Genomic DNA, 27,328 nt, shown 5'->3' on the forward strand with positions numbered 1-27,328 from the left:
GTAAGCACCTTTTAATTTCATGGCTGCAGTCACCATCTGCAGTGATTTTGGAGCCCAAAACAGTAAAGTCTGACACTGTTTCCCCATCTATTTCCCATGAAGTGATGGGACCGGATGCCATGATCTTCGTCTTCTGAATGTTGAACTTTAAGCCAACTTTTTCACTCTCCTCTTTCACTTTCATCAAGAAGCTTTTGAGTTCCTCTTCACTTTCTGCCATAAGAGTGGTGTCATCTGCATATCTGAGGTTATTGATATTTCTCCCGGCAATCTTGATTCCAGCTTGTGTTTCTTCCAGTCCAGCGTTTCTCATGATGTACTCTACATATAAGTTAAATAAGCAAGGAGACGATATACAGCCTTGACGTACTCCTGGTGACAAACAAATAAACAAGTAAAATGTTTAAAGGTCCATATAGTCAAAGCTATGGCTTTTCCAGTAGTCATGTGCAAATGTGAGAGTTGGACATAAAGAAGGCTGGCGCTTAAGAATCGATGCTTTGGAATTGTGGTGCTGGAGAAGACTCTTGAGAGTCCCTTGGACTGCAAGGAGATCAAACCAGTCAATCCTAAAAGAAATTAATCCTAAATATTCATTTTAAGGACTGATGCTGAAGCTCCAATACTTTGGCCACCTGATGTGAAGAACTGACTCATTTGAAAAGACCCTGTTGCTGGGAAAGATTGAAGGGAAAAGGAAAAGAGGAGGGCAGAGTATAATATGGTTGGATGGCATCACCAACTCAGTGGACATGAGTCTGAGCAAACTCATGTTTGCTAGGAGATGGTGAAGGACAGGGAGGCCTGGTATGCTGCAGTCCATGGACTTGCAAAGAATCAAACATGACCAAGCGCCTGAACAACAGCAACAAAAATATTTATAGCGCATCCCATGATGGTAGAATGCTGTGGAAAATGAGGCTGGGGAGGGGCTTCGTAGCGGAGTTGGAGTGGGGGTGTGAAAGGTAGGAAGTCAGGATTTGTTGTCTCAAACAGGGTGATCAGGGAAAGCCTCACTGACAAGAGGACATTTGCACAGAACCCTGAGACACAAGGGAACTAACCTGGTGTGTGCCCAGGACAACAGTTTGCAGGCAAAGGGAAAAGTTGAGGCAAAGCCTCCCAGGCAGGAGCCTGCTTACTGCACATGTAGGATTTATGCAAGGTCATAACCTTTAAATACTGAAATAATTTCATTATACCCAAATCTGTACTTGGTGTCAATGTCCTGCTGGCATGCAGCCTTAAATTATTTTTTTGATCATTATCATAAACATTTAAAATATATTTAAGACATAAAGGTGCTGAACTCTGGCTTACTGCCAGATTCTCAGTGCCTCAGGGAAGCAGAAGCTCAGAGCCTCAGGTGGCTAGCTAGTATGAAGGTGGGGGAGGCGGGAAGAGGGAAAGAGAAGATGAGAAGAGTTGGGGACAGAGAAGGGAAAGACATCAAATCTGTCTCTTTTATCTCTTCAATGAACAGTTATCTTCTTTATAATACCTAGGAAAAGAAAGGGGTTTTCCAGGTGGTGCTAGTGGTAAAGAATCTGCCTGTCAATGTAGGAGACGCAGGAGACACAAGAGACTCAAGTTCCATCCTTGAGAAGATTCCCTGGAGTAGGAAATGGCAACCCACTCCAGTATTCTTGCCTGGGAAATACCATAGACAGAGGAGCTGGGAGGCTATAGTCCCTGGAACTGCAAAGGGTCAGACATGACTGTGTGACTAAACACACAGAACAAGAAAGACTCCATTCCTAAAACCTCCAGATGACTTTGAAATTCCTTTTGAGATAAAACAGCTATTCATCCCATGTATAACGTAAAAGTTCCTAAACATTGCTGTGATTAAGTTTTAGTTTAAGGTACAAATAAAAATATCAAATCACTTTCTATTTCACTGAATCAAGGGTTAGAAATGCTGAATAAAAGGAAATCTTTATAAGGAAAAGAGCCTGGGGGTGGGAAATGGGAAATGAGAGACAGGAAATACTGGGGCCAGGCTTATGGGGTGACACCATTTCCCAGAGATCAAGGTCAGTCCTTCTCAGTGTGAAGGTTAAATAAAGCTGTTCCTTCCTTAGAAAGCTTTGAGCAACCACCGATAGCTGCGTGAGAGCATGTTTCTGAGTGGAAATCATGTAAAAAATAATTTGTCACCTGCAAAATAACTTTGCATTTATTAAAAATGATTAAGAATCAGATGACTTAAGCAACGAAAATACTGACTCGAGTCACGATAAACCTTTTTTAATGCAAGAGTTGATTATGTCATCCGCAGTCCTTCTTAGAGCCTGGTCCAATTTCCAAATCTACCGAAGAACAATCAATTCCCTTTGCCAACTCACTTTCAGCTGAGTTTTTAAGGTCTTATTTATCTGAGAAAGTTTAACTCTTGCTCCGACTTAGAGCCCATCTGATTCTTCTCCCAAGCTCTCCTGTTAACTCAATGAACATTTATAGAATGTCTGCTACATGTCAGGCATTGTACCTGGACAGGGTTGCCTAGTAGCAAGGTGACCAAAGTCCTTGGCAGAGCTTGCAGACTACAGAGAAGGGAGATATTAAATCAGAAAAACCAAAAGAGGACTTTGAGGTTATAATATGTTGTCTACCTTTGTTTACTGTGCTCCGTGGCATCGACTCTTTGTGACCCCACAGATTGTAGCCCACTAGTCTCTCTGTCCATGGGATTTTCCAGGCAAAAATACTGGAGTGGGTTGCCATGTCCTTCTCCAGGGGATCTTCCCAACCCAGGGATATAACCAAGTCTCTTACGTCTCACTAGTGCCACCTGGAAAGCCCCACTTTTGTCTAGTACTTTAGTGCTTTCAGCACACATACATTTTGCTCTTCAAAATATAGCTCTGAGGTAGGGTAGATACTCTAGTTATGGTTTATAGATAAGAAAACAGAAATGGGGGCAAGTCATTTGCCAGAAGCTACTCCAATAGTGAGCAATCCATGTGGAATTAGAAGGAATCATGCCTCCTCCATAAATAAATTCAGCAGCCCCTTCTTTTCTGGGCTCCTAAAGATGTTCAGACCCTAAAGAAGGCAGAAAGCCAAAGAACAGACGCCCTCAAACTGTGCTGCTGGAGAAGACTCCTAAAAGTCCCTTGGACAGCAAGGAGATCAAACTATTCAATCTTAAGGGAGAGCAACCCGGAATATTCACTGAATGACTGATGTTAAAGCTGAAGCTCCAGTATATTTTGGTCATCTGATGCCAATAGACAACTCATTGGAAAAGTCCCTGATGCTGGGAAAGATCGAGGGCAGAAGGAGAAGAGGGTGTCAGGCGATGAGATGGCTAGATGGTATCACTGATGCAATGAACATGAACTTGGGCAAACTCTGGGAGTTGGTGAGGGACAGACAGCCCTAGCATGCTGCAGTCCATGGGGTCACAAAGAGTAGGACACAACTGGGCAACTGAACAAAACAACAACAGAGATATTCAGCTCCCTTGTGTGTCATAACAATCACTTCACTGAACATTCACCTCCCTCTCTCTTCCTTTTGTTTTCCCCCCCAAATGATCGGTTTTGCTTTAGAGTCTCAGAAGCAAAGAAAGAAGCTGTCTTTTGAGTTGCTTTATCACAGATGTTATCAGCCCAACACCCTATACAATTAGGTATGTTCTGCCAGACATAAGCAGGGATCACCGTGGGCCATGGACGTTCACCTCCTCATATCAGATGGGATTCCCAGAAGGAAGTCTCTCTTCCATGCTTCTGTGACAAGCATCTTTGCTGCAGAATTCCCCAGTGTTCATCTGAAGTTCATCTGAGCTGTGTGTACACAACCACTGGCGAGCTAGGGGTGATTGAAGATAAGGCATGTCCTGCATTCTGTCATCATCGCTGACTAGAGAAATATTTAAATACAGCAGGTCCAGATCAGGAGAATTCCTCCCCTTATTTGGTTAAAGTTCACAAAGAAAAGGCAGGGGCTGGGCAGTGGGAATAGAGAATACAGAACATTGGAGAAGGCAATGGCACCCCACTCCAGTACTCTTGCCTGGAAAATCCCATGGACAGAGGAGCCTGGTAGGCTGCAGTCCATGGGGTTGCTAAGAGTCAGACACGGCTGAGCGACTTCCCTTTCACTTTTCACTGTCATGCATTGGAGAAGGAAATGGCAACCCACTCTAGTGTTCTTGCCTGGAGAATCCCAGGAACAGGGAAGCCTGATGGGCTGCCATCTATGGGGTCGCACAGAGTCGGACATGACTGAAGTGACTTAGCAGCAGCAGCAGCAGAAGGAGATAGAGTACTTAGTAGATTGTTTATGTTTCTTGTTCATTTGTCAAAATAACTTGCAATGCTTTGTGGAACTGCACTTTGCCCCTCTATTTATCATCACAGTAATATCAACAGCTCCTCCTGGTTAATCTGAGTATGAAAGTAGAAGTGTGCCATTCTGCATCAGTGGAATCAGTGTGCAAGGGGACATATTTCCTTTCACTGTAGACAGCCTTTGTGCTGGGGAGAGGGGTAGTGGTGCCTATCAGTTCATTTTGTTTCGGTGCCCTGGAACTAAGTGAAAATGCCTAAGTGAGTTTCTTGGTGGATTAACACTGGAATATGTTCTTATGCTGTACAATTTAATTGATTCCTTAAAGAGTTTACTATCTCTCAGTTTGCATCTTTTTTTTTTTTTTAGTATAAAGAAATAGTCAGATGATGAGTGGAAAAAATGTGATATGTGTTCTCATGAATCTTATGGTGAATAAAAACCAATCCTGTTGAGTTCCTAACATGGATCTCTACTTGGGACTAAGAAAAAGGAGGCCTTCAGAGACATGCAGGACTGGTTTGGACATGCAGGAGTAGTTCATTTCTTAACCTTGGGAAGGTTCCTTGTCTTTGGTTAGCCTAGACTTCTTCTGTAGGATGGGTATCATACTACCTGCCTAATGGTGATGTTGTGACATTTAAATCAGAGTCATAAAGTATCCAACCCATTTCCTCTTAAAGGTAGGCTAAGGGGGGAAATCTACTATATTTAAACACACATTAGAAAGAAGCACACCACACAGCAAAGAAACTGTAACATGAAATATGATGACATAACTGAAAAACCAAATGTCTGTCAGAGAAATAACAGCCAATGGACAAAATTCATATGTTAAAAGAACAAGACAGTAAGATTGAATCACAAAATATTACCTAAAACTTAACTATATACTGTTTTTAAAAGACAAAATGAATTTAAAAAGTGATTTAATAAAGCTGAAAATAAAAATAGGCAGTTACAACAGACCATATAAACAATAAGAAAGCAGGGATCTCAACCTTGATGCCAGACAATGCTGAAATCAGGGCATTCAATGAGAAAAGGAAGGCAATCTACGGTGATATAGAGGGCAATCCACACAAGGATCTAAGTACTACAAGTATTTATGCACCAAAGGACATAGTGTTATTGCTTGTAAAACTTATAGGAAGTACACAGAGAAGTGGAGAGTGCTTCAATAAGAGATTTCTTTTTTCTTGGCTCATGACAGAGACAGTGGGGGTAGGGGTCAATAAATAAGGCTAGGAAGAGTATTAAATCATACAAATAATAAGTTTGGTAATATATGTATAAACAGAAATTACCCTCCTTTTCAAAATGACCTTGGCGACTTCACACATTTGATTACAACAAAATTCTTGGTAAATTAAAAAGTTAAAAGCTACACTGCAATAAATACTCTCTTATCTAACTTGGATAGAACTAAAAGTTGAAACTAAGGAAATCAAAATTCTACTCCCTAAAATGTGAGAACTCTCTCTTAATCCCTAGATCAAAGAGAACATAAAGCAAGTATTGTGGCATATCAGATGTGATGGATGTGCATAGCATACAATGCCACAACAAGGCCAGTTGCACTGTGTGTGTGTGTGTGTGTTCACTTGTGCGTGTACCAAACAGGTAACTACTTCTCTTATTTGATCTTTTCTGATAATAGGGATGACTCATTTACTGCCTTCCGAAATACCAAGGTTTAATATAAAGAGGATATTGATTCATTCTTCCTTTTTCTAAAGAATCAGAGTAGTGTCTTAAATAAACTATGTCACTATTGAATCTAGGGAGGAAAGTGTGTACACTTGCTAACAAGTGGGTGTTTTCAAAGTTGAGCTCATGTACTAGGAGGAAGCAGAAATGTAGAGATGAACTAGTGCGTCTATCCCAGGTCACCTGGTTCATCACGCTGGTGTCTCACGGCTGCTCCCTAAGCGCTGAGTGCTTCACTTCCATCTCTCTCATGTTCTCCTAGCTCGGCGTGTTCAGGGGAACTGGTCTACTTCACCAAGTGCCACAGTGCACAAAGAATAAACTGCCTTTTAAACAGCAAGCCCAGGGAGTGAGCTCTGAGTAACAAAATCGTCGTCTGAAACATATTCTTCAATTGAATCATTTTTCTGACACTGACTTACCTTTGTTTTTCATAGTCTCCCCTGTCAACTCTTGGCATAGCACTGAAATTCCATAACTATTCAATAACCAAGAAGAGTATGAAAGGCTGTGACCATGGATGGTGGGAAATTAATGACCACACGTAAGTGTTTACTGTATGTGAAGAATTTAATGAAAAGCCTTGCCCAGAAGTTCAAAGCCTTGGGTGCCTTTTCTCCAGAGTTTTCACTTTGCTATTTACAGATAGGGGAACTGAAAATACAGAAGTTAAGTAATTTTCTCTAGGTTGCTCAGTTCATAAAAGATTAAGCCAGGATTCATAAATCCCTGTTTCCATCGCTGCTCCGTGCTGTTGAGCTATGGATATACATACTCCATACTTCGCAAAAATAATTGTAGATAAACCATTGCAGTCCTGAAGGAAAATAGTAAAGAGAAGCCTTGGTGATTATAAAAGCTAGAAACCGTTAGCCAATTCTGTGCAGGAGAAAGAAACTGAGAGAAATCTAGCTGTCTGGGCTTCCTGAATTGACCTTGTAGGTCCTCACTCTTTCCCTTAATTCGTTCTTTGGTGTTCCTACTGTTTATTTGCTTCTAAAGTTAAAATAGGTCTCATATTAAAAAAAATTACAGGATGCCCTGTTTTTGCCAATTAGCTTCTCAGTTTACTATAAGGATCCTTGTGAAGTTAGCCTGAGGAATCTGTCTGCTGACTCTTTGCTCCTTGCTCTTCCATGAATGAAGCCTTCCCTTTCTAAATGATTTTCCTGAGCAAACTTCTTCGATTTTCTTTAGACTCTTAGATGGCTTTCCAGGAGACGCAGATTTGACACCTGGGTCAGGAAGATCCCCTGGAGAATTCCATGGGCAGAAGAGCCTGGTGGACTAAAGGCCGTGGAGTCATATAGAGTCAGACACTACTGAGCAACTAACACTTTTCTTTCATTTTCTGCTTGTTTTAAAGACTTTTTTGGATCCATTATTAATATGTGGCCTATGCTCCTTTGGAAAGTATTTTTGAATCAAGAGTCTATTATGCAGAAGGCAGAAGACCTAGGTTCAAGTTGCAGCCCTGTTATTTAGTAGCTATATTAACTAGGACAAATTATTTAATTGCTTTGATTGTCAGTCTGTAAAATGAGGTAATAAGGTGGAGTTTTTTCGGTAAGCATTCAGTGAAATGATGCTTATCATACATCAAAATATATTAGCTATGATTAATATGTTAAGATTTCTAAGGAAATGATATCAGATGCATAAATACTGTGGCATATGCCCCAAGGCTTTAAAGATACTGCATTTTGGTATTTAATTAGAGGTCCAGAACACAAATCTTCACAAATCTTTTGTAAGCTTATATGCTTAAAGCAGTCCTTTGAAAATGGGATACTTCCCCCACCTAAGTAACAACCCCTACCACTCACGATGTATTGCTGCCAAAATATGGACAGTTTCCTCCCACAAATACCAGGAAGCTCCCTGCCCTAAACACTTTTCCTGAAGGGCCAGTTCTTCCCCTCATCTTGTGGGTTGGCTGAAATCCTGTCAGATTCTTTTGATACTGGCAGTACCCAAAGGATTTTAAATGCCAGCCCTTTTCATTATCAGTTCTTTTCATCAGAAAGGCTCTAATTGAATTAATTTCTCAAACTTTGCTGCTAAGTAGCCTAAAGGCTTTGGATCTATAGTCGGGAAGGAAGAAAAAGTAACGCTGATACCAGGAAGCCTGGTGATCCTAAATTTAGAGAACACAGAGTAGGGTATGAGTGCTCAGGGCAACTAGAATGCACTACACAAACCTGAAAAAGAAACAGCCCTCCCTCACAGCTTTTATACAATCAAGTTCCTGAGAGGAAGGCAGTTGGTTTGTTAGAAAGTGTAAATGTTTAGTATCTGTTGAACTCTACCCTAATCCTGTCTCTTCTTATTTGCTATTTGAACTTTAACAAATTACTTCACTTCTTACATCTCAGTTTTCTTACCTGTCACCCGTCTGTCTGTGTAAACTAACATTTGCTGGGCTTCTCAGTCTCTTACTTTATTTTTCGTTCGTTTCATAAACTACCACTATCAGTTCAGTCACTCAGTCGTGTCCAACTCTTTGGGACCCCATGGACTGCAGCACGCCAGGCCTCCCTGTCCATCACCAACTCCCTGAGTTCACTCAAACTCATGTCCATTGAATCAGGGATGCCATCCAACCATCTCATCCTCTGTTGTCCCCTTCGCCTACCTTCAATCTTTCCAGCATCAGAGTCTTTTCAAAAGAGTCAGTTCTTTGCATCAGAACTACAGTATGCCTCTTCCATACTGTCCCCTGTAAAGTCTAGCCCAAGCAAGGTTTCAAAGGTCCCTTTCCCCTTGACTTCTCCTTAACATCATAGTGAGGCTCATCTTTGCAAGAAAACTCTAGTAAATGTTAAAATCACTGTGAGATACTGATACAATCATCATGATATTAGAAAGCAGGATTCTGATTCCAAGATGAACACCTAGAGTAGACTCTGGACCCAAGAGCTTGACTCAGCTTTTAGGTGCCTCTTGGATGCTGGCTCCCACTTAGCCAGTTGGGCCCTTGCAGCTCCTCATATCTCCAGAGCTGGTATATTCACCCATCAGCTCCTGAACTTCAGCCAAATGCAAAAGATTCTTCCTGAATTATACATGAATGCTTTGAACTGTGGGGCTTCCCTGATAGCTCAGTTGGTAAAGAATCCACCTGCAATGCAGGAGACCTGGGTTTAATCCCTGGGTTGGGAAGATCCCCTGGAGAAGGGAAGGGTTACCCACTCCAGTATTCTGGCCTGGAGAATTCCATGGACAGTATAGTTCTTGGGGTTGCAAAGAGTTGGACACAACTGAGCGACTTTCACTTCACTTACTTTGAACTGTGAAATGATAGGCTCTTCCCACTGAACAACAGCATCTGATCCATGGAACATGTGTGGTTCCCAAATGCTTTGGGGACCTGGAGTGATTGCCATTCACAGATTCCAAAGGAGAATGACCCCCCCTCAAGCCTAGTGTTTACTGGTTCCCTTTGGAAACTTACATATTTCATCTGGAAAAGTCTTGACCACACACGGCAGAGCCTAACATACCATGGGTACCCAGTGTATTAATGATTATACTTCATGTTCCACTGACCATCAGATCAGATCAGATCAGTCGCTCAGTCGTGTTCGACTCTTTGCGACCCCATGAATCACAGCACGCCAGGCCTCACTGTCCATCACCAACTCCCGGAGTTCACTCAGACTCACGTCCATCGAGTCAGCAATGCCATCCAGCCATCTCATCCTCTGTCATCCCCTTCTCCTCCTGCCCCCAATCCCTCCCAACATCAGAGTCTTTTCCAATGAGTCAACTCTTCGCATGAGGTGGCAAAGTACTGGAGTTTCAGCTTCAGCATCAGTCCTTCCAAAGAAATCCCAGGGCTGATCTCCTTCAGAATGGACTGGTTGGATCTCCTTGCAGTCCAAGGGACTCTCAAGAGTCTTCTCCAACACCACAGTTCAAAAGCATCAATTCTTCGGTGCTCAGCTTTCTTCACAGTCCAACTCTCACATCCATACATGACCACAGGAAAAACCATAGCCTTGACTAAACGGACCTTTGTTGGCAAAGTAATGTCTCTGGTTTTGAATATGCTATCTAGGTTGGTCATAACTTTCCTTCCAAAGAGTAAGCATCTTTTAATTTCATGGTGGCAGTCACCATCTTCAGTGATTTTGGAGCCCAGAAAAATAAAGTCTGACACTGTTTCCACTGTTTCCCCATCTATTTCCCATGAAGTGATGGGACCTGATGCCATGATGTTCGTTTTCTGAATGTTGAACTTTAAGTCAACTTTTTCACTCTCCATTTTCACCTTCATCAAGAGGCTTTTTAATTAGTGCTCATATAATAAAAGTTACTAATAGGAGGGACATTTTCTACTAGCTGATGAGAAGTAAGAAATTGAAGTAGGGAAATATTGCAGATAGATATCACTATTTTGAAATTTTGCCAAGGATAAGCCCTGAAGTTCACCAGAATTCAATTTAGACTGAAATATTGTTGTCTTTTGTTTTAAGTGTTGCTGGAATTTTTTGCATGCTTTTAATTTTAGTTGATGGATTACACTCTGTTCTGTAGAAAGGTCTGTAGCCGAACAAAGTAGGTAATTCTTTTTTTGTTTGGCAGTTATATATATGCTGAAAGAAGAGAGAAGACTAAGAGATATAAACCCATATTTCTTCCAATTTTAAGTATTGGTGAGGAAAGTAGCAGGTAATAACGTTTAGAGCACTACTATTGTTTTATTTAGCAGGGGAGAAAATCGAGGGGACAGAAGTGACTCAGTCACAACCACTTAGCATACGATAGATGACTACCATCAGTGTTACTATAAGCATCTCTGTTTACGAAGCTCAAATGACCAAAGTATCAGTGAGTTTGGTCAACAAGCAGTTAACACAGTCTCCTGCCGTGTGCCCCCAACCCTTGCTGGCAGGTACTGCGGCTCCTACATGGATCACCAGACGATTTTCCGAGTGCCCAGTCCTCTGGTTCACATTCAGCTGCAGTGCAGTTCAAGGCTTTCGGACAAGCCGCTTTTGGTGGAATATGGCAGTTACAACATCAGTCAACGTAAGATGGAGATCAGTGCCTTAAGAAACCGTGACAAAAGGTTAAACAGAGGCCAACATTTTGTGACTCTAAACTTTGAGAATTTAAGGGATGAAAACTGCTTCCTTACTTCTGCTATTGACTAGCATACTTTTATAATAATATTTAAATAAATGTATAGTAGAAACAAAATATATGATAAATAATACATACAATTATGTATTTATTCTGCTGAACTCTAAATTATAGGAAAAATAATATAATTGCTTGTTATAATTGAAAAATAGTGTCTTACATTATTCCTGAAATATCAATTTCTTGATTCATTGTTCTTCTTGCTATCCATAATATTTTGTAAATATGAGGTTTACACCATCATTTGGTGGATTGAAGGGCAATAGGTGCAATTTACTGTGGCCTCTGATACACAGGGAGAGCTGTGAGTCCAAGGACAGTCCAAATGTCCATCTTCAGAATGTTGAACTTCACACTGAGAACTACTGGAAACATGGCCAGAAAGCAGTCAGCAGAAAAGGCAATGTCTGAGGGAAGTCATTAGTGCTGGAGTGAGTAGACACTGACTCAGGAAATTCACGACCTGTTTTAAAAGCAGGGAAAGTAAGGGTTAACCACGTAGGAATCCATGAGGTTAAGACTTGAGAGAAAGCTCAGTTAGACCCTTCCATCTCTGCCAAAGCTAATATATCTCCTTCTGGATTCAGAATGTTACACTTCTGAATATCAGAATACTACAGTCACCAGTGAGGATAGAAGTAAATAGTAAGCTATCTTATTTTTAACTATTTTTTCAAACGATGAATATTTTCTAGGAACTCATCCGCTCCATTGTGTGCTATTGAGACAGTGGTTGACCTGACCATGCACTATGCCTATTCATCTGCACAAAGCATAGACTAGGTAGCTTATAAAGAACAGAAATTTACTTCTCACAGTTCTGGAGGCTGGACGTCCAAGATCATGTTCCAGCTTGGTTGAAGGAGAGCCATCTTCTGGCCTCAGACTTCTCATTATGTCCTAGAGTGATGGAAGGACTGAGGATGCTCTGTGGGCCTATTATTGAAATAAAGGCACTCATCTCATTCATGAGGGCTCTGTGTTCATCATTTGTCACCTCCTAAAGGCCCCATCTCCTCCTACCATCACCTTGGGCATTAGGATTTCAACATAAAAATTTGGGGGGGTGAAGAACACAGTCCTTTAGACCATGGCAGAGAGAAAACATTCATTATTACTACCATGTTTAGCTACAAGCCCAGGAGTAAAGATTCTGGGCCAGGCAGGCAATGCATCTTTGATGAATAGGCTGGTTGAAGTGCCTTAGGAGTCCTGAGTTTTGAGAACAATTGTTAATCTCTCTAGGTCTAACCTTTAAGATCAGTGGTTACTAATACATTTTATGGCAGAGACCACTTGAAAATGTAATTAAATGCACAGACTCAGAATAATGCATCTGATCATAGAGGATTCAGAGACTTCAGAAAGCCATTTAAATTCCCCAGAAACTATAAAGACTGCACTCTGAGCCTACTAGATTCGAAGTCCTGCTCCAGTTTTCTCTCTCTTCGAGTCTGGGATAAAGCCAAGACTCACATCCTTGCTGAGTCAAGGATGGAGGTGTAGGAGTTTGACTGTACGTGGTGACCTGGGTGCAGTGTTGACTCAGCTTCTCGTGGGTTCGTTTGCTTTCTTTGCTCTCTTAAATTCTCCCTTTTGCTCTTTCAAATATCAGCTATAGCTTTGCTTTGATGGAGAAATTATGTTATTACTATTGCCACATTGCTACCCCCGTCACTTAGCAACTCACATTTCTTTGTTAATGTGGTCTGGTGCGCTTTAGGAACCCACACAAGATTTCCTATTTTTATCGTCTCTAGCCTGTCCTGTTGGATCTTTTAGATGCTCCTCCGGTGTGTGTGTCCCTCAGGCCCAGCGATGTGATGGAGTAAATGACTGCTTTGATGAAAGCGATGAACTCTTCTGTGGTGGGTATTCAAGCTTTTACTATGACTTTTCTTAGGAATAAGTAGCTTGCCAGGACCATTGTTGGTGCTGATACCTATCCTGGTCTTTGTAGCTGTTATCTATTGCCACATAACAACCCTCCCCGCCCCCGCCCCGGCCACACACACACACACCCAAACTCAGTGACTTATGACAATCATTTGCTCCAGATTATCCCTCTGTGGGTTGTATGAGGTATGATTGATCTAGGCTGGACTCAGCTGGGTGTCATTACCTAAGCCGTGGGTCCTCCTGAGCTTGGTTCTTCTCAGGCTGGAGTCCGGTCTACTTCTCACAGTTCTTTTCCTCATTGAACTAGTGGACTGGCTACAGCAGTGGTAGAAACAAAGGAGGGGTGACCAAAAATACAAGTTTCCTCTTAAGTCCTGGGCTTGGAGCTGGAACGGTGTTACTTGTATCATATTCCATCAGTCAAATAGTGAGGCCATAGTTAAGGGCAGGAGAGTTTATTCTCTACGCTTTGGGACCATGGCAAAAGTGGAGGTGCATAATACTATTATAGGGAGTAAAGAACTGTGGCTAATAATTCAATCTACCACAATCTTAAACATGATCTCATTTTAAAGCACATATCTTTCTTCTAGAAACAAGTTCAGAATCTGTGGAGAAGTAAACTATTTCAGAATGCTCGTTTACGGAGTGAATACAGGTGTTGAAAATAAAAAGAGATTTTTTTTCCCCCTGTATTGTTTGCATCAATATTACAATGGTGATAATTAAATGGTAGGGTATTGGATAGTATTATTTTGGGGCAAAGAATCTGATTTGGCTTTTCATTACTATTTGCACATCATTTCTGAATCTTTCTCCAATTTCAGGGAGCAATATGGGGAGAATAGTTCACCAGACCATATGACGCCACTGGCAACGCTTTCTCCTAAAGATCCAGAGTTTGGGACTTCCCTGGTGGTCCAGTGGCTAAGACTCCATGCTCCCAATGCAGGGGACCTTGGTTCGATCCCTGGTCAGGGAACTAGATCCCACATGTTGCAACCAAGAGTTCGAATGCTGCAACTAAAGATCATGTGTGCTGCAAATAGGACTTGGTGCAGCCCAAATAAATAAACAAATATTAGAAATAAATAAAGATCCAGAGATTAACTCCAGTACAATTGCTATGGTGAAGCTATTTAATCTTTTTCATATTTCAGAGGAACATAAATAACTGAAAACTTATAACCTGTGACTCTACACCTTTTTTTATTGGCAAAACAAAATAAAACTCTCTTAACTTAGGCTTCATGAAGAATTTAAATCTATAGGATCTTCTATTTCTTAAGAAAATACATACTATTATATAGGGATTGATGTTGCCTTTGTTTTTTATGTTATTATTTCCTATTAATGCATCACAAGTGAAAGTGACTACTATTACTTTGTAATGAGAACCGTGTTTTAGTAATCATCATTTCTCATCATGCCATGTTGCGAGCTGTTCTCTAGGAGTTGACTAGGTTACTAGATACTCTCAGAATAGATAAATGAACTATTTCAGAGCAGCAATGTCCTCCTTTCTGCTCCCCTCAAGATGTACCTCTGAAAAAACAAGAGCAGATAACACAAATAATGACTTCTCAAAAAACCAGAAATGTCTAAGAAATTATACCTTCTAAGAGTACTCGCCAATATGTTGTATCTGTCACTGGTTTAAAGGAAATTCCTGAAAATATTTCAAAGAAGAAAAATTGTAATAGATTTATACTAGTATTTCCTAATTCAGGAAATGAATATCTCCAGGGTAAAATAATTTTAAAGAGAGTTTTCCTTACCAATAGACTACAAGTCTGTTGTTTTTTAAGATCTCACATTCGTTAATCTATTCAATAAACTTTTAGTGAGCACCTACTATTTGATCGGGCTTCCCTGGTGGCTCAGTGGTAAAGAACCTGCCTGCCAATGCAGGAGATTGATCCCTGTGTCAGGAAGATCCCCTGGAGAAAGAAATGGCAACCCACTCCAGTATTCTTGCCTGGGAAACCCCATGGACAGAGAAACCTGGTGGGCTACAGTCCTTGGGGTCACGAAAAAGTCAGACATGACTTAGCATCTAAACAATAACAATTACTCGATCAGGCACTTGAAGTACAGAGATGAGTAAGACAAAATCCCCAATCTCAGGACACTCCATCCTGTTTAGGAGGTTAAACAAGTTCAATTTAGCTAACAGCTTACAATTTTTATTTTCCTTAAAATCTTATGATACATTTAATTATAATGAAATAAACCACCAAAATGTAATATGTTTACATACAGCAAAAGTCAGATCTGACAAACTCACAGTACAAAGAATTACACCAAAGCTTAAACATCTACTTTTCCTCTTGGAGCCGTCAGTTTTGAGCAAACCCACATTTTGTTTTGTTTAAGTCATCTTAACCACTTGGGTGTTTCCAGGGGCACTGCTGGTCCTCAGGGGTCCTGCTGATGTCAGGCTCACCAGCTTCTGCCTGTTTTCCTTCCAGTGACTCTAAAGCCTGCCTGCAATGCCAGCTCCTTCGGGCAGCAGAGCCCTCTGATCTGTGACGGCTTCCAGGACTGTGAGGATGGCCAGGACGAGCAGAACTGCACTCGCAGTGAGCAGGAGTGCTCTGCACTCTGCTGGTCTCCCTAGCACGCTCTTCTTTTTTTTTTTTTCCAACTTTCCTATTTTATTATTTATTTATTTATTTTAAATTAATTTATTTACTTTAATTGGAGGCTAATTACTTTACAATATTGTGGTGGTTTCTGCCATACACTCACATGAATCAGACATGGGTATATACACCTAGCACACTCTTCTAAGCCAAAATCAAAATATCTCTGTTGAGCTAGGCCGATCGACTTGCTCTAGTTTCCCCACTGAAAGTCTCAGGTCCCAGGAATCCTCCTGGGCCCAGATAAAATGGATGAATTGTTCACTAACTGGGGTGGAGTCTGTGCACGTGTGTGGAGAGAGAGAGAAGGAAAGAGCGAGAGAGAATACTGGAAGATTTTCCTTGCTGACGTAATTTTAATGTTGCTCTTGACTAAAGTATACTGTGGATCTGATATAGATGAATGTGCCAGATACCGTGATCAGGTATAGTCTATTTAGCCCCTACAAAAACACACACAGCCAGAGTTGTGAACAAATGTGCTGTATATTCACAAAATCTGTCCATCCACCCTCCCCCCACCACCCCCAACGGTGTAAAAGGACTGAGTATGATTTTTGCTTTAAAATTTTCTTGGAGAACAAGTCAAAGTAATGGCAAAGAGGGCATAGCTTAAGCCACTGATCCAGCCGACTGCTTGGCATCTCCCCTACCGTGGAAGAAAGGAGAGGCTGTTGGACTGATTCTCAGCTAGTGCTTGCCTGCCTTTCTGTGGCTCTGCTGAGACGCAGGGACAGGACACTGTGGGCTTGCTTCAGTTCCCTCTGCCATGTGCAGCAAATACTGACCCTGTGGCTCAGCCATCCTCGGTGGACAGAGCTCAGTGTCATTCACTCAAATCAGTCTCTTCTTTTGTTGGTTTTTAGGTATTCCATGCAATGACAGAACTTTTAAGTGTGGCAATGATGTTTGCATTAGGAAACAAAATGCAAAATGTGATGGCAACGTGGACTGTCCGGATGGAACCGATGAAGAAGGCTGTCGTGAGTAGAAACATGTTCCTTCGGATCTTTTGTATTTCTCCCTCAATCTGTTTTTCATTTTAATTTCCTTCTTGGTATAATTCCCCTGGCAGAAGTTGCCACAGACCAGGGAAGAAGAGTAGATACTGATGAACGGAATCTGAAATGGTTTCTCAGAATTAAAAATTCTAGAGTGAATTCTTTTCATTCTTTCTTAATTCTTAAGAATAAGAAATAATTAAAAATTACTTATTCCTTATTTTCTGCCTTATTTCTTGATAATAACTATTCATGCACTAGATGTTTACATAGAGAACTCCCACTTTCTAATAACCCTAATCAAGGCATAAGCTCTTAAAAAAAAAAAACCTATGAGAAAAGAAATAGGTACTGGAATACTGTGGATGATTTTATTAATTATGCCTTATGTTGTGATCAATGTCAAGAGCTGGTTCTTTCTTTAGCTATAACCTGAGAACTATAGTCTGCCATGTGTTATTATTAACCACAGGATCTCTAATTGGCCATGTGCCGACATATTAATTATATATCCTTCTCAAGGCAATGGCACCCCACTCCAGTACACTTGCCTGGAAAACCCCATGGATGGAGGAGTCTGGTAGGCTGCAGTCCATGGGGTCACTAAATCGGACACGACTGAGCAACTTCACTTTCACTTTTCACTTCCATGCTTTGGAGAAGGAAATGGCAACCCACTCCAGTGTTCTTGCCTGGAGAATCCCAGGGATGGGGGAACCTGGTGGGCTGCCGTCTATGGGGTCACACAGAGTCAGACACGACTGAAGTGACTTAGCAGCAGCAGCAGCAATACTATTTACACTGGAAAATAATTACTTTGATACCTAGTTTTTCTTAACTAGGTTTTCATTTGTATTGGACTTACAAATTCTCTCCTGAATCAACACAATTTCAAGGACACTCTCAATTTGGTTGCTTTTGACACTAATCTTTCTTCTCTGTCTAACAACCTGAACTCCATAGCTGCTGTTTTTATCGATACAGCTGTTACTAATAGATCCCTTCCTCCCCACATGTGTGTTACTTTACAGAGACTCTGCATCAAGGCCTGTTTTCAGGAAGGAGGTAGTGGTTTGTTGGTGATGGTTTCAGACAGACCCACGTATTGCCTCTCTAGATAAGCAAGGGATTTCCAGTTGCTTACCTGGTTAGTTACTTCCCAACCCAGCTCAAAATTTGACTGAATGCTTGGTTTTTCTTCCAAGTCTGCCTTTAACTCATGGGACCCCTCCTCTCCTAAAGGCTGCAGCAGCAGTTCCCCCACCCTCCACCGCATCATCGGGGGCACTGACACCCAGGAGGGGGGTTGGCCGTGGCAAGTCAGCCTCCACTTCGTTGGATCTGCCTACTGTGGTGCCTCAGTCATCTCCAGGGAGTGGCTCCTCTCTGCTGCCCACTGTTTCCATGGAAGCAGGTAGAGCATCTCAATTCTTACTCTGACGTGACCACAGACCACATAGCTGCTCCGACATTGTGGGAAGAAGCTCACATTTGGATCCATTCAATCAATCAATTCAGTTGGTGACTGGAGTATGGAGATCCCTATTCAGGGTGTGAAGGCAACGATTCTGTATCCAGTTTCCAGTGTGGTGGTGGGGAGTGTTCCCACACCCCCGAGCAATTGTCTGACACCAGCTAGGTGTCCTGTAATTCAACTCAGTTCTGACTTTGTCTACCCAGATAGACAGATTAAGCACTTTAGGGGCTCAGTCTAACAAATCTACTCCCCTCCCCCCAATTCAGACACCAGTAGAAAGTCCAGGTTGTCACCTGCACTTTTGACTGACCGGCTATAGAGTGTAGGTTCCAGTGACCCCCTCCTTGGATTTTACTAATTTGCTATAGCAGCTCACAGAACTCAGAGAAACACTTTACTGGCTGGCTTGCCAGTATATTATAACAAGATACAATTTGGGAACAGCCTGATGGAAGACATACATAGGGTGAGGTATGAGAAAGAGTGCAGCTTTCCATGCATGTACAGTTTCACTCCCAATCTTCACATGTCTACCAACCTGGAAGCTCTCCAAACCTTCTGGGCTTTTATGGAGGCTTCCTGACACAGGCACAATTCACTGAATCATTGGTCACTGGACACAGATTCAACCTCTAGCCCCTTCAGCCCTCGTTGCAGTCCCAAAGTAACCTCAGTAACAACAAAAAACACCTTGGTCCCTCTCATCACTTAGGAAATTCTATGAGTTTTAGGAGCTCTGTGCCAGGAATGGAAGGATGACCAAATGTATGTTTTTTATTATAAATCACAATATCACAGAGGAGGATCACAAACAAGTCCTTTAGGGTAATTGTCGGGAGGGCTGTGTCTGCCCTTACCAATGGGATTATCGTGGGCCAGACGTTCTCCCCGCTAAGGGTGAAAGGAAAGCTCAGAAAACAACTTCACTTAAAATGTAACCTTAATTGGAACCAGTTTGAATCCTAGGTACAAAAATATATCAGTTATTTCTCACTTAGAATTTTTAAAAGTATTTCAATGAATTTATACAGTTAGAGTATTTGTTTCTCCTGGAAATTATAGGATTCATGTTAATGACTGAAATGGCTATGCTTCTGTTCCATCGCTAGTCTTTTATGTAATATATGACCCTTAATACTCCCCTGGGTCCCTGTACCACAGGTGGGATTAGGGAACAAGCACTTTGGGATCTGTCCTTACTTTTCTTCCAAAGCGTCCACATTTTCTTCACCCCACCAGAGCAAGGCTGCTATCTCTTTGCTGGAGATAAGAAACCCCAGATGGAGATTACAAAGCCCTCATGACTTCATGCCAGTCCACTGTGGGGCTCATAGGGAGTGGGGCCCTGTGAACAGTCAAGCTTGAGCAGTTAGAACAGCAATCTTTAAGGCTTCTGGTAGTTTGCAAAAAGAAATCTCCTTAAATTCCTGCTTGAAACACTTTGATTTCTAATCTGTCTTGGTATCACTTGAATTTGGTAAAAGGATCCCCAGATCACTGTCTTACTGGCCCTGTCTGTCTCTGTCAAATACCACTGTCAGCATGAATAGGGAGAAGGTACCAAATAAATTCCAGTCACTAACAATCTTGACTTGTGGGTGGTTCCTGAAATACCGATGGCAAGAAAATTTCCAGCATGTCCTTAGAATTCACTGAGGAAATGTTCTGGAACCCAGCTCTCATTTGCCAGCCCTACTCTACCTTACTTCATTTTCGGTTTTACTAAGGAGACAAGGGAGGCTCAGAGGCAGAGTCAGTTACTACAATAGGGAGTGAAAGTCAGACCTCCCTTCCCGCAGCCCCTCTCTCTCCATGGAGTGCTCTTTCCAAACCATATATGGTTCTACAAGCCTCTGACTTCTTGCTTCATTCCTTTTGTACCAGGCTGTCTGATCCCACACCGTGGACTGCTCACCTTGGCATGAATGTGCAGGGGAATGCCAAGTTCATCTCCCCAGTGAGAAGAATTGTGGTCCATGAATACTATAACAGCCAGACCTTTGATTATGATATTGCCTTGCTACAGCTCAGTGTTGCCTGGCCTGAGACCCTGAAGCAGCTCATCCAGCCAATATGCATTCCTCCTGCTGGCCAGAAAGTGCGCAGTGGAGAGAAGTGCTGGGTGACCGGCTGGGGGCGCAGGCACGAAGCAGGTGTGTGTCAGTGAATGCCCTCCCCTCCCCTCCAGATAACAGTTACTCATGTTGATGTGGTGCTTTGGAGTTCATGGAGAGGGTTTTCATATATGATCTTATCTGAGCCTTCTGACAACTCTGATAGATAGGCTGGAGGAAAGTATTAGAATTCCGGTTTTATGATGTTCTCCCCTTGTCCCCCAAAGAAGTGAGAACCTCTTCTTAAGGGAAGGCCTATGAGCAAGACAGGATAGTATAGTACAGGCCCTTTTCAATCTCGGAGGAGTTTGCTATGTTTTCTGCTATAGAAGAACATTTCCTCCGTATTTTTAGGTTCTCTTTCATGCAAAAAAAAAAAAAAATGACTCATTTTCATAAAAAAGAGAAGGTTGCCCATACACAATTTACTATGTCAGCTCATAGACAATTGTCTGGAGGATTGTGCAAGTATGTCCTTCACGAGGGCAACTGGGCAAGTGGATGAGAGTGAAGGCTGAAACCCAGATTGTCCTCAGTTCCCCAGACTGCAGATTCAGGCCTGGAGGGTGGTCACATCAGTCTAGGAATGGTCCACCAAGAGAGAATGCCATTTTACAATTACCCCGCCCAGAGGGGGCATCTTTATCATATGCACAAAGGTCAGATTATATGGCAGGGAAGTCTTTACATCTGTCCTGCCAAGGTTTTATGGCTTAGGATTCTAAATACACAGTAAAGAGAATAATCCAAAACTTTGTGAACATCTCCCCAGAGGTGAGAGCTGATGCTTTCCCTCGCTCTCCTAGTCTTTATCTTGGATTCCCTTATAGTCATTTCTAACTGCTTAGAACAGGTACATTATCTTTAAATCTTGAACCGTATCTTGGCCTTGCTTTGACACTCTCTAAAGAGTCACTATGGGCAGTTTCTCCAGTGCTAACTACCTACTTTTAGCTATTGAACTCACGAAATTCACCACCTGTCTGGGCCTTCTGGGAGAAGGCAGATCACTGCTCAAACACCTATAAACCATCAGGACTGTGCTCAGAGCTTTCATTACATCATCGTATATCATAAGAGGAAAGAGTTTCTTCAACCACTTTATCATGGGGGTTTTCTTTTCTTTTTTTAAAAAATCATTCCGCTGACTTTAATGTTTCTGATAGTATTATTGAATATTTACTACACACAAAGAACATTTTTAACATTCGTGCAAAGTACAAAACTGCACGACGCTGCTGTGTTCCCCAACCCCAGAGGTGGACGTGACCACCACTGCAGCTGCCGCGCAGCTGTGAGCAGGTGGAGGTCACTCCCACACCTTTCCAGAAGCCTGGGCAGCCTGACACTGCTGATGGGTATTTTCTTTACAAGCATGAGTGCGTCAATGAATTATCTTAGCCATATAGGTTAAAAAGGAAGTGAAAGGGCTGTATCCGAACTGTTATGTTTTTACGGTTCCTAGGATACTCCCAGATGTCAGTTATCATGTTCCACTTAAGGGGCCCTCTTAACCAGGGAGTGTTGGTAACGGCTGTTGCTGACTCACAGTCTTGAAGGCAGGAGGTATGTGGAGAAGGACCATGGCACCATGGCTTAGATGGTTGAGTCTGACATTGGCACCATCAGATGGCTCAGATGGTTGAATCAGACCTTGGGTCTGAATCCTGCTCTATTTTTTGCTATTTGTGTGCCATTAGATAAGTCCTTTATTCTCCTAAGCCTCCATGTCTTCATTTGAAAAAATGAGAATCATAATAGAATTTACCTAAAAAAATTGTTATAGAGTAAAAGGAGAAAATTAATAAATTGTCTAATAAAATAAATGTAACCATTGCCTTGATTTCCACTTCTGTGTATTTTCCAGACAATAAAGGCTCCCCCATTTTGCAGCAAGCAGAGGTAGAACTCATTGACCAAACCCTCTGTGTTTCCACCTATGGCATCATCACTTCGAGGATGCTCTGTGCGGGTGTCATGTCAGGCAAGAAAGATGCTTGCAGAGTAAGTCATCTTATGTTTTCTTTGCCTAACATGTTGTACTTTCCATAAATGCTTTCATGTTTAATCTATACCATACTGGGTAATAATAATAATGGTAATAATAATAATGGCAATAACTTGGGCAGGTGATTGCCTTAATTCAGATACTAATTATAATCCACTTGTCTGAGATGAGGGAAAGGATTAAATACTAATTGGATCTGTAAAACTCATTTTCTAGTCCCATGTATTTTTCTCCAACAGTTAGAATGGGGTCAGCATTTATCATTTTGCCATGGAGAAGGAAATGGCAACCCACTCCAGTGTTCTTGCCTGGAGAATCCCAAGGACGGTGGAGCCTAGTGGGCTGCCGTCTATGGGGTCGCACGGAGTCGGACACAATTGAAGTGACTTAGCAGCAGCAGCAGCATGGTTGTCTTATACCAGAAACTAAAAAACATAGCAAGACACCCACACACAGTGTTTTAGGATTGCTACCCATTTCCCTAGCAGTGGCTGTGTACCTTCTAAAATAACAAGTATTTTATTCACTTACTCCTTTGACACACAGGCTGGGGGAAAGAAAAGAGGAGTGGGAAAGGTGACTGGAGGCCTCCTGACAGTGGTGAAGTTGAAGGTCACCTTTGGGGGGATATTTCTATGAGTCTTAGATTCCAATCTATGCAGATACCTATATGATTCCCAAAAAGTGAGCAGATGTTTTAGAGGATGAGCCAGTGCAGGAGACTCAGGTTCCATCCCTGGGTCAGGAACATCCCTTTGAGGGCAGCATGGCAACCTACTCCAGTATTGTTGCCTGGAGAATCCCATGGACAGAGGAGCCTGGTGGGCTACAATTCCTGGGGTTGTGAAGAGTCAGACATAACTGAGCACACGTGCAGGCAGAGGAGTTGTTCCCACATCTTTCCATAACCTTAGACACTGTGTTACAAAACCTCAGTTATAAAAATGACTTCTATCTTCTGAATTCCTATTTTGTGACAAGGACTGTGCTAGGATCTTTACACAAATTCATTCAAATTATTCTTTCATCCACATCTTATACAAGAGGAAACTGGGGCACAGAGAGCCTAAGTCAGCTAGCTGAGCTGGGATTTGAACTCTTATCTCTGAAAGCGACTGTATTTTGGGTGCTACCTGCAGGTAGTTGGTTATATAGTCCTGTTCTCTATAGCTACCAAGGTTTAGAGGTTAAATGAGGCTTCAGAGAGTTGGTGTGAGAACAGTTAAAATAAAAAGATTCCAGTCTCTCTACTACTTAGAATTTACCTAATCAGGTTTAGAATTGTGAGGGTGGCATCCAAGGACAAATCTGGAATGCTTTTTTTAACTTTGCCTCTGAGTAGGCAGCTTTAGGGCTTCCCTGGTGGCTCAGATATTTCTCCCGGCAATATTGATTCCAGCTTGTGTTTCTTCCAGTCCAGCGTTTCTCATGATGTACTCTGCATATAAGTTAAATAAACAGGGTGACAATATACAGCCTTGACGTACTCCTTTTCCTATTTGGAACCAGTCTGTTGTTCCATGTCCAGTTCTAACTGTTGCTTCCTGACCTGAATACAAATTTCTCAAGAGGCAGATCAGGTGGTCTGGTATTCCCATCTCTTTCAGAATTTTCCACAGTTGATTGTGATCCACACAGTCAAAGGCTTTGGCATAGTCAATAGAGCAGAAATAGATGTTTTTCTGGAACTCTTGTTTTTTCCATGATCCAGAGGATATTGGCAATTTGATCTCTGGTTCCTCTGCCTTTTCTAAAACCAGCTTGAACATCTGGAAGTTCACAGTTCACATATTGCTGAAGCCTGGCTTGGAGAATTTTAAGCATTACTTTACTAGCGTGTGAGATGAGTGCAATTGTGCGGTAGTTTGGGCATTCTTTGGCATTGCCTTTCTTTGAGATTGGAATGAAAACTGACCTTTTCCAGTCCTGTGGCCACTGCTGAGTTTTCCAAATTTGCTGGCATATTGAGTGCAGCACTTATGGCAGAAAGTGAAGAGGAACTAAAAAGCCTCTTGATGAAAGTGAAAATGGAGAGTGAAAAAGTTGGCTTGAAGCTCAACATTCAGAAAACTAAGATCATGGCATCTGGTCCCATCACTTCTTGGGAAATAGATGGGGAAACAGTGGAAACAGTGTCAGACTTTATTTTTCTGGGCTCCAAAATCACTACAGATGGTGACTGCAGCCATGAAATTAAGACACTTACTCCTTGGAAGGAAAGTTATGACCAACCTAGATAGCATATTCAAAAGCAGAGACATTACTTTGCCAACAAAGGCTCATCTAGTCAAGGCTATGGTTTTTCCTGTGGTCATGTATGGACGTGAGAGTTGGACTGTGAAGAAAGCTGAGCACCGAGGAATTGATGCTTTTGAACTGTGGTGTTGGAGAAGACTCTTGAGAGTCCCTTGGACTGCAAGGAGATCCAACCAGTCCATTCTGAAGGAGATCAGCCCTGGGATTTCTTTGGAAGGAATGATGCTAAAGCTGAAACTCCAGTACTTTGGCCACCTCATGCGAAGAGTTGACTCATTGGAAAAGACTCTGATGCTGGGAGGGATTGGGAGCAAGAGGAGAAGGGGACGACAGAGGATGAGATGGCTGGATGGCATCACTGACTGGATGGACGTGAGTCTGAGTGAACTCCGGGAGTTGGTGATGGACAGGGAGGCCTGGCATGCTGCGATTCATGGGGTTGCAAAGAGTCGGACATGACTGAGCGACCGATCTGATCTGGTGGGTCAGATGGTAAACAATCAGCTTGCGATGCAGGTAGACCCAAATTCAATCCCTGGGTCAGGAAGATCCCCTGGAGAAGGGAATGGCTACCCACTTCCAGTGTTCTTGCCTGGAGAATCCCAGGGACAGAAGAGTCAGTGGACTACAGTCCATGAGGTTGCAAAGAGTCAAACATGACTAAGCACTCACAAACACCTTTAGCTGAAAATAAAATTTCAAGTATTATACTTTAAATAATGAGCACTGTAAAATTCTATTTAAACATTTATTATTTCATCCTTTGCTTTTGGAATTAAGATACTAGAAAGGGCTCTCCAGTGAGAGTGATTTCTCTGTAACAACTATCAGCCAGTGATCCTTGGGGTTGTGTCATTGGACTTTGCCAACTAAAGCGGGTCTCCTTTCCTTTTTTTCCTCGCAGCCATGAGCCAACACTGAAGTTGCATGGCATAGAGGTAGAAGTCAACCAATCCTCTAAGATAACCATGCCTCAAAAGGTTATTGTGAAGATTAAATGACCCAAAACAGTGCTTAGCACATACTACCACTAAATGAAAGTGAAAGTCACTCAATCGTGTATAAGTCGTCTTGATCCCTCCCTTGTAGTATACTGAACACCTTCCAACCTAGGGGGCTCATCTGGTGTCATATAGTTTCATGTTTTCAGACTGTTCATGGGGTTTTCATGGCAGGAATATTGGAGTGGTCTGCCATCCCCTCTTCCAGTGACCATGTTTTGTCAGAACTCCCCACTATGACCTGGTCATCTTGGGTGGCCCTGCACAGCATGGCTCATAGCTTCATTGAGTTATGCAAGCCCTTTCACCATGACAAGGCTGTGAACCAGGAAGAGGCAAAAGGTTATTATGAGGATTCAATGACCCAAAATAGTGCTTAGCACATCCCAGCACTAAATAAATGTTAGCTATTATTATTACTATTACTACTACTTTTATTATTGAGATTTTCTATCTGTTTGGAGGTATGTGAAAGTTGATTCCTTTGCAAGAATCTTCAAGTGTTACTCCTGGCCTAAAGAATCAAGTTTCTTATGATGAATGCACCTTTTTGATTACAGGAAAAATAATTCTAAAATGACATTAGAAATTTCACATTATTTCTTGATACTTCCCCAAACTGCATAGGAATTAGCTAAGAACCCTGTAAGACTGGGAGTTTGAACACAATTCATTAGGCACTTTAATAACAAAATTGACAACCATGGAACAAAAATGCTTTTTACTTAACGTTATCTTCTTCTATAGGGAGATTCAGGTGGACCTTTATCCTGTCGAAGAAAGAGTGATGGAAAATGGATTTTGACTGGCATTGTTAGCTGGGGTCATGGATGTGGAAGACCAAACTTTCCTGGTGTTTACACAAGGGTGTCAAACTTTGTTCCCTGGATTCATAAATATGTCCCTTCCCTTTTGTAATTGTGCAAGTTTGATTTTTGACTGTGTTTTATGTGATAGATTCTTTTAAAAGGAATGCAGTAAGTGTCAATAAAATGAGATAATTTTTTTCTTCTGGAAATTTCAGATTGCATACATTTGATATTGATTGAAAGATAGAAAGATTAATATGTATTTTATTCCAAGAAAAATTGCATCTAGGATACAGCTGTATTCATTCTTAGGGATCAAAGGGCCCTCGATTCAGGAATGGAAGAAAACCAATGTAATGCCATGAACCAAGCCTCTAAAATGATAAGTCGGTGAGATGTTCAGGAATCCACACCTTAATTTATGTTCCTATTCAAGGGCAGATATTTATAAAGATCTAGGTAAAAATGATTTATTGAAATAAGTTCCATAAAAAAAGCCACACCTGATCTTTGGTGTTCTAATGGAATGTATAAAATGACTCCTTCACAAATGCAAATAAAGGCAAACTCTGTTACTGGCAGAGGAAATACCTATATTGTCATTTTCCAATATTTGGTCTAACCATATCATAGGGACATTTTTTCAGCAATAACACGGTAGTATTGTGTGCAGAGAAACCATCAAACAGCTAACAAAACTAACAATTCGTACTTTTCATTAAAATGATAGAATGAAGCATTGTGGTAGAAGGATTGAAACCATTTACATGGGATTTTAAAAAATTGTGGCAAGGCTGGCCAACAATTGAAAGACAAAAGAGTTTTTGGATGATTGTTTTGAAAGGGAAAATTTTCAGAAATCATCTAACTTCTGATCCTTTTATAAAACTCAAATGGCCAAGATTTTCTTTTATTTTCAGAGCCTTATAATATCTAGCATAGTTGTAAATCTATAGTACAT

The 27,328-nt window shown here is 41.6% G+C and overlaps 1 protein-coding gene across 2 annotated transcripts in view; it reads left to right on the forward strand.

Moving 5' to 3' along the window:
* TMPRSS7 (transmembrane serine protease 7) overlaps positions 1-26,858 on the forward strand; it is a 41,023-nt gene extending 14,165 nt beyond the window's left edge. The window contains exons 8-16 of one of the 2 annotated variants that reach the window (XM_059884624.1): positions 6,447-6,553; positions 10,907-11,043; positions 12,918-13,025; positions 15,528-15,638; positions 16,568-16,684; positions 17,945-18,116; positions 20,064-20,332; positions 22,161-22,297; positions 26,306-26,858. In XM_059884624.1, coding sequence (XP_059740607.1) covers positions 6,447-6,553; positions 10,907-11,043; positions 12,918-13,025; positions 15,528-15,638; positions 16,568-16,684; positions 17,945-18,116; positions 20,064-20,332; positions 22,161-22,297; positions 26,306-26,476 — 1,329 coding nt within the window. In that variant the 3' untranslated portion in view covers positions 26,477-26,858. The remainder of the gene's footprint in view (positions 1-6,446; positions 6,554-10,906; positions 11,044-12,917; positions 13,026-15,527; positions 15,639-16,567; positions 16,685-17,944; positions 18,117-20,063; positions 20,333-22,160; positions 22,298-26,305) is intronic. The other variant, NM_001205892.1, reaches the window with a different exon arrangement.
* The last annotated feature ends 470 nt before the right edge of the window (positions 26,859-27,328 follow it).

The sequence above is a fragment of the Bos taurus genome, chromosome 1, assembly GCF_002263795.3.
Source record: "Bos taurus isolate L1 Dominette 01449 registration number 42190680 breed Hereford chromosome 1, ARS-UCD2.0, whole genome shotgun sequence".
NCBI classification, from domain to species: domain Eukaryota; kingdom Metazoa; phylum Chordata; class Mammalia; order Artiodactyla; family Bovidae; genus Bos; species Bos taurus.